This window comes from Rhea americana, unplaced genomic scaffold, assembly GCF_003343005.1.
Source record: "Rhea americana isolate MKP2758 unplaced genomic scaffold, rheAme1 scaffold_281, whole genome shotgun sequence".
NCBI classification, from domain to species: domain Eukaryota; kingdom Metazoa; phylum Chordata; class Aves; order Rheiformes; family Rheidae; genus Rhea; species Rhea americana.
Genome location: NW_028186403.1, coordinates 62,663 through 70,354, shown reverse-complemented (window position 1 = coordinate 70,354; position 7,692 = coordinate 62,663). Strand labels below are relative to the sequence as shown.

Here is a 7,692-nt window from a genome sequence, read left to right as displayed (position 1 = left end):
AGCAGACACAGGCATATACCATATTGAAAAGATCACACCCTTCCCTGCATTTTTTTGGTGTGGCCTGGGTTTAGAGTACCTCATTTTTTTTTAAACAGTAACTGGAACAGTTTTCCCTATTCAGGAAAARTAGCATGGAGAAGTTACTCTCTTCTGCAGCCACATATGCTCCATCTTCCAGGAGCTGATCTCTGGTCCACAGTGACAGCTCAGAAGRATCCATTATTGCTTTCCAGTTTGCCCCCCCCCAACACACTGCAACCTCCCAGATCACTCACTCTGATCCATGGAGGGTTGTGGCTGATAAATCCCCTCACCCCACCAACAATTAGAAGATTCAAGTTCCCAAGGAAGAACACGAGTCTCCATTAGTCAGCTGTTCCTTTTATAATTTTAATTAAATATGCCATATACAAAGTACTAAATAAATATATATCTGTGACAGTTACCAATGTGCCATATGCACCCATGTGGATAGTTCTGTGTATTTATATATAGAGTATCACGGAAAGCTATTTACCAAACGCAGAGCAGACTACAGAATGATTCAACTCTGCAGACTCATTGCTCATAGCCAGGGTGCAGTCCACACGACACATATACACACACACATGCACGCATGCACACATGCATGCTAACTCATTCCTGGGAAGGAGGGTGTCCGCCTTCCATAGCCTGGATATTTGGGAAATGTTTGAGTTAATGCCACCAAAATGTTTGGGAAGAGCCAGAGCTCAAAGGCACACAGGATTAGATCCCACTTGAGTATTGCAAGTAGCTGCATGAGAGAAGTTTTGTCTGTAGGGATGCACAGCCGGAGGTTGGAGGAGGCAGGGAGGAGTGTTTGTGGGGTATGGCAGGCACCTTCAGGGGCGTGTGTGGGGGGGGCGGCTAGCATCTGGGAGTCAGTTAGGAGGGAGGCTGATGCTAGAGAGCAAATGAAGGAAAATGGGTCATGGGAAATAGCTGTAGAGGTTTTTGTGTCTTTAAATTTTCTTCCTCCTCTCCATTGTGTTCTCTAGCTGCCGGATTTAAATGAGGAAGCRTCTGGAAGTGAAAACAAAGAAGAAAAAAGGAATATTTTTCCCTCTCTCTCCTACTGAGTTCTGGAGGAGAGCAAGGCAGGGTTGAGAATTAGAGGCAAGAGAATTAGACATCTTCACTTGGCAGGATCATGGGCATCCTTGCTAGTACCTGAGATGTGCTCACAGGTGGGCAGGAGATGTGCTCGCAGGTTGGCCGGTCTCCTTCTGTGGAGAGACCCGCCTGGATACARCCTTGTCTAACATGCTCCAGGTGACCCTGCTTGAGCAGGGAGGTTGGACTAGATGMTCTCCAGAGGTCTCTTCCAACCTTACCAATTCTGTGATTCTGAGATGGGATGTGTAGGGCTGATGCTCCTGCTCCTTCCCGCTCTGCAGTCAGGCGTGAGCACAGCAGCAGCTGTGTGGGCTGATCGAAGCTGCATCCTGGCTGGGGCAGAGCAGGTCACTGCTCACGCAATCTTCCTGCTGCTCTAGTCCTGCAGCATTCCTGCTGAAAATAGGCCAGGCCAGGCTCTTTCTGGGGCATTCCCATATCAGAAGAGATGAACTCCATCCCACAGGGAAACTGGGTGAGCAGGGACAAGATTGCCCACAGTGTCTGGAAATCCAGGAATAAGGGAGCTACCAATGTGCCTATGGAGAGCTGGGGTTGGGAAGARTGGGAGAAGAGGACGCCTCCCCTTTTCATCAGCATCAACAGTGTAGGGGCTGCATCTGCCTCTCTTCTGCAGGATCGAGACACTTGTCACCATGTGGTTTGATTCCCCAAGCCCCTGCTGACAGGCGCTTTGTCTCTTTGCTCCCCAAAGAGTGACTACATGGGACCTTTCGCACCAGTGTAGTCATGGTAAGGGCTGGTCCTGGCCTTAGGCCGAGGGATGGTAAAATCATTCTGGGGTTCAATGGCCTGAAAAAGAAGCAAAAATGTTTTCACCTTTCAAAATTGGAGAAAAGTAATAAAATAAGATTAAGAAAAAACGAGGGAGAGAAACAGAACTGTAGGTTTCCCAAGAATGTGATTGATGGAGCTGTGGAAGAGGATCCTGGTAGAACAAGCCAGTAATGGAGATGATGTCTTCAGAGAATGTGTGGATACATGGCATGAGCTACTAGACCTAGTCAGGCTGTGATCTGAAGCAGGACTGGTGAATGTACCCCACTCGCTCTGGATCTGCACTGCAATTTGTAGCAACTGTTGATGGGAATGCAGGCAGGGCATGGTCTGGGGAAGGGAGCACAGTCCACTGCAGGAAATGCACTCAGAGAGAGGATTTGTTGTGTGATGTTATGTACAAAAATACTTAAAACTACAGTCTTATATTTTTCTGTGGGCCCCAGCACCCTCCACAGAGTCTTATTTAGGCCCATCTAGCTTTGACCCTATTCCTTCCTTTCTAGTCAACCCCTGAAGAATAGCCTATATCCTGTAAAACAGATGAAGAGGAGTGTGGATTTACCTTCATCTGAAATTGAGGRGAGTACGGGGAGTCGCTGGGGTCTCCTTTGCCTCCTGAGGTATGAAACAAGATGGAGAAAAAGTTAGTGAGTTAGTGTTATATGGTAGCATGGAAACATCATGTCACAGGAGACTCAAAAGGCCTGCAGCTGTATTAGCAGCTGCTTTTAGATTGACTAAAAACTATGCAACCTATAGTMAGCTATAGGTTGAAATCCACAGGTGACTTTCTTACTAAATATTTCCTTATGAAAGCAGGAATGAATAGTATTGTAAAAAGTAGTACAAGTGGCCTTGGACTGCAGACCATCTCTTATTGTCTCCCAATTATATTCCTATTTATGGCCAAATCCCTCCCACTTCCATCACAAGACCCCCTCTGCGGTGTTCCCACATCTTTTCTCTGCTATTCTTTTAGAAATCTGGAGGTCTGATTCCAGGGTACAAATGTGCAGATTCGCAGGGAGTGCAGCCCCACCTCCCAACCATAGTCTTGGGAAGCCTCAATAGGAAAACCATTTTGCCTTCTCAAAGTAGGAATGAGACTCATACAGAAAAGTAAGTCCTCCTGACTCCTTTTTGAGTGATGGGTTTATTTTTAAATGGATAATGGAAACTAGTTCATAACTGGAAGAAATAATCTCCAAGGTATAATCTGGAGAGTTTCAAGTGTTGAAACACTGGAAAAAGACAAACAAAAAAACTCTCCTGAATTTGTATCCAGATTTTCCAGACATAGAATCAAAGAACTCTATCTCTGCCCTGACACTCAGTAAATCTCTTACTCACTCCTTCATCACACACATTTACGTTTTTTGCCTTTGCCTTGGTTCTTACTCTTTTCCTCTTTCATTGGGGAATTCCTATTCACTTGCATTTCTTCATCATGCTGAAACATTTCCTTTTCCTATTTCTAAATTGTTCCTCATCTTCAAATCTTTTCTTGTAGCCCTCCTACCCCTTCATCATACCTTGCAGAATTTCATCTTGGGTGTAGGCATGATTGTCTATTCCAGAGGTCTGCTTTATCAGTCTGGGATGGCAGAAATCACTTTCTGCAGGGTAGTCTTCCAGCTTCAGAGGGGCAGTGAGGAAACAAATTTCAGGGACAATGTACATTATCAGGAAGATCCATCCATTGGACACCAAAGCAATGGCCACAACAGGATCATCCCAGCTAGGTCTGTTTAAAATTCTGTTGCCTCTTATGAGCATAGTGATCCACACCACCCAGATGGCAATGGAGAATAGGACAGTGACAAAGATGTGTGCCCCGTGCCTCTTCCAGCTTTTAAATGACCCACAGAATGTGAATATGGAAGCCAGGAAAGTCAGAGCCATCAAGAAGAGCACATAGATCAGAAGCATGACAAAGTCCTGGTTGGTCTTCTCTGCAGGCATATTCAGAAATATATCTCTCTGGTTTACTAGCATAGTGACTAGGTACTCAATGCTGATCACAACTTGCACCAGAGCAAAGGCAACAATGAGGAGCAGCAACACCAGCCAGGAGAAGGGCTTTCTTCCTTTCACTAGTTTGTTGAGGTTGCAGGCATGGGTGAGGAGACAGGAGAAGCAGAGAGCGAAGAGGACTCCAAATAGGAAGAAGCGCGTGGGGCGAGTACTGTCATTGAGTTTAATGATGAAGGCAAAAGTAAGACCAAAAATGCCGAGCGTGCCTAAGAGAAAGAAGAAATAGATGGAGATCATGTGCCGCTTGCTGTTGTCTTGGACTTTACAGATGAGGAAGAAGAGTGAGCAGATGAGGAAAATGGTGATGACAACTCCAGCTGCAGCCAGTGATTCCAGGACAATGCCCCAGACCTGCTCCATGTCACAGAGCAGGTAATAGTCGRTATTGATGCTGCCACAGCCTCGGGGAGGTGGTGTCTCCATCTTTGCACCTTCTCAAGTGAGCTCCTAGGGATATGTTTCCCAAAAGCTGCAGAAGAAGAAGAACACACACTGTTGTATCAATCAGCTGAGCACTGCAGCTGCAGGAGGGGAAAGACAGATGTCCACTCCCTCTTCAGTGGGCCAGTAGACCAGAGTGGTAAGGACAGGGGGACTATGGGAGCAGAGCTGCCTCCTTGTTTGGTGTGGGCTCCCTTGCAGGGGCAAGCCAGGCCCCTTGGCAGGCAGTGATTCACCTTATAAGTCCTTCGCACGGTCCCTCGATTCTGCAATGTTGAGGAGTGTGGGGCGAGGCAGAAGGTGAGGCTCTTTCGCAGGTGTTACCTTGGTGCCCTGAAGCACAGAGACTGAGCTGTCGTGTCGCTTTTGTCCCAGGTGATACAAAAGCAGACGCTAATCATAAGACTGTTTAAGCTCTTTTGACATACTCAAACAATGTTGGTACCTTGTACTAGTGAGATTCAGAGATGAGCAAGAGGGAACAGGAAGCTCTTTTCTTCATTTCTCTCTGTTGCTGTCTCTGAAACGCTCTTGGCTTTGGTTTATGGGTAAGAGTGAAAGGAAACTTTAACTGCCTTTAACTTGCAAATAATTATCTTGGATGCCTCCAGCACAGATCTGCTCACCCTAAATTAAATAATAGATATAGGCCACCAACCATAAGCCTCAAACTCATATTTCTCTTTCTTCAAGATAGCACAACAATAAGAACTATCTCAAAGATCTCAGTCCTCTCCCAAAACTATTACCGTGAGGTGGTTGGAGACCTGAAAGATGTCATAGCTAGTGCTGGCATTGTGTGAGAAATAAACAGTAAATTACTGCTTGAGGAGCTGCCATCTATCAGTCAAGGAAGGACAAGGYCTCTAACACACCTTGCATGCCCCTGCTGTCTTGTCACAAGGAGTCCAGTGTTGTCTGAGTAAGCCTGGTCTGAGCCTATCTTGCCAGGGGGTAAAAGGACTGTTTAGCTGAGATTTGTCCTTCACCAAGAGGAATTAAGTTGTCTGCTTCCTCTGGTGCTTGAAGCATATGCAGAAGTCACTGCATGGGGATACTGGGCATTTTATGGCCCATTGTGCAGACACTGAGCAATTTTAGAGGGTTTCTAGGGGCTAGGTTCTGGTTTCTTGGTGTCAGAAATGCTAGTGAAACTTAGATTTCTACAATCTATCAGAATAGGAGCTTAGATATAATATAGATATGGAAAAATGGGAAAAATCTGGCCAATTATGACTTGCATAGGAAAAACAAAGATTTTTTTTTAGCACATAAAGAAAATCAGCTAATTTTGCAAAATCCAATTTTTGTTTTTCTGTATGCCATTTACCTTGACTTTTCCCCTTCCAGAACAATGTACTGTGATTAGGAAGCTAGTTCTGAAACCCTTACCACAGATTTTAGGGAGGGGAGACTGAATCTTCAATAAACGGTAAATGACCTAATCAAGGGATGAGGAAAGAAGGAGGGAAATATCACTAACTTACACTCAGCCCCACACATGACTTGATGTGACCTGCTTGTGAATGGTGCAGTGTATCTTCAGCTGGTAGCCTTAGTGTGGTAAAGGAGATGTGGAGCCCTTCAAAAAATTGCTTGCCATAAAGTGCAAAGTATGCAGATATACAGGTATTCTGGAATCTCGTAGAGAGAATGGAATCAGTGAATAATGCTCAGGGGAGTTTTGATGAATAACTATTCACAAAATTTTGAGGACTTACGATCAGTTGCACAAACAGCTGAGAGTTATCTGGACATATGTGAGTAATGAATAATAATGAGTCTCTGAAAATCCAGAGAGCAAATGCTACACTTCTATCCACAGAAAGTTACTGTTATCAGATTAGTTTAATCATTCACAATCTCTGGCAGRTACAGACTTGTGCCCACTATACGGGCAGCTGGAGAGCCAGGAGAGCAATCATGAGACCCCAGGCTGGCAYGGAATGCACCCCTAGCATTAAGTCCTGACGGGTGCTTACCACAAGTGAAACTTGCCACATGAGCAGCCGTCACAAGGCTTGGAACAAACAGGGTAGAAAGAACGTCATTATCTTGGCGCGRTGGGTCATCTGTTTCGTTTTTTACTCCATTTCCCTTTTTTCCTAGGGTGGATGTGCTACTAGGCAAGAAGAATCTGTGCCCTGTCTCCTTGCTGAGTGATGCTTCCTAGAAGGTGAGTCTACCCATCTAATACCTACACCAGTATTTAGGATTTCCAAGGTGCTCTGTAGCCACTGGAAGGCAGCTTGTGCTGCGGTAACTTCACTACCTTCTGGTCCACTGGGTCTGCTTTACAGCTTACCCCAAAGCATGGTTCTGGCAGTAGTGCTGAGTCTTTTCACTCTGGTCTGAGCTTCCTTTCTCACTGGTCATACATAAAATATGCCAGACCAGACACAAATTTCAAATCATTTCCCCAGGAGGGCTTGTCGTAACTCCCCAGCATCCAGCTGGCAGTCCCAAGTTATAACTGAGGGTGGGAGGCAGTCTCTGGATTTACCATTATGCCCCATGCCCCCTGGTCTCCCCACTCTTGGAGCCACAGTCCTGCATGCCCATCCCACACCAGCTAGATGATGTTGATCCATCCTGGATCCTGTAAGACAGTTCCTGGAATTACCTTCCTGGGTCCTGCCCGGAGCCTGCAGTCCCAAGGAGGCTGTGGCTGGAAGAGGCAAATTCCCAGTGCTCCAGTAACACAGTCACCTCTGCTCTTGTCACCACGGCGGAGCAGCAGCTCTGAGCTCACACTCCTTAAGAGCTTTAAAAGCTGGAGGGCTGGGGAGGTGTGGCGGAGCACGCCTATTCCAGTTCCACTGCCTCACCGATGCTGTTATGAAAATACGGTCCCCGTGCCAGGAAGTGAAGTAAGACCCCCTGACGTCAGCAGGGCAGTCACCACTGCATCAGGGTGGGGATGGAGCCTCTGTCTGCCCCAGCCCTGCGACTGAAACGAATGTGGCTCAGCCGAGTGGCTGATAAGGTGCTCTTTTGTCCGATTCCTGGCACCTGTGGGTGGGGGCTATGAATATCAGCATGTTCCCTCCTGGCTCTGAGCCCTTTGCGTCTCTGTATGCTTKTTTGCCAGGTAACTGCTTGTTGAGGAAAGTAGAAGTGGAGGAGGTCTTGGGAAGCAAACTGTCCCGCAGATTCTGGAGGGAGAGCGGCTGCGAGCCCAGCCTTGAGGTAGAGGAAAGCAGAGGTTCTTGCTGGGAGTTGTATCTATACGTAGGGATATTTCTTGTCTTCTCTGCTCTCTCATTGCTACATCCA

At 46.5% G+C, this 7,692-nt stretch overlaps 1 protein-coding gene across 1 annotated transcript; it reads right to left on the bottom strand.

Annotated features, from left to right (window-relative positions):
* Positions 1 to 388: 388 nt before the first annotated feature.
* LOC146593715 (retinoic acid-induced protein 3-like) lies at positions 389 to 7,234 on the bottom strand. The gene is made up of 4 exons (XM_085308803.1): positions 7,040 to 7,234; positions 3,474 to 4,444; positions 2,504 to 2,556; positions 389 to 1,953 (listed from the first exon to the last, which is right to left on the bottom strand). Exons 2-4 carry the CDS (start codon positions 4,396 to 4,398, stop codon positions 1,861 to 1,863), a joined length of 1,071 nt encoding a protein of 356 aa, XP_085164929.1. The 5' UTR covers positions 4,399 to 4,444; positions 7,040 to 7,234; the 3' UTR covers positions 389 to 1,860.
* Positions 7,235 to 7,692: the final 458 nt, after the last annotated feature.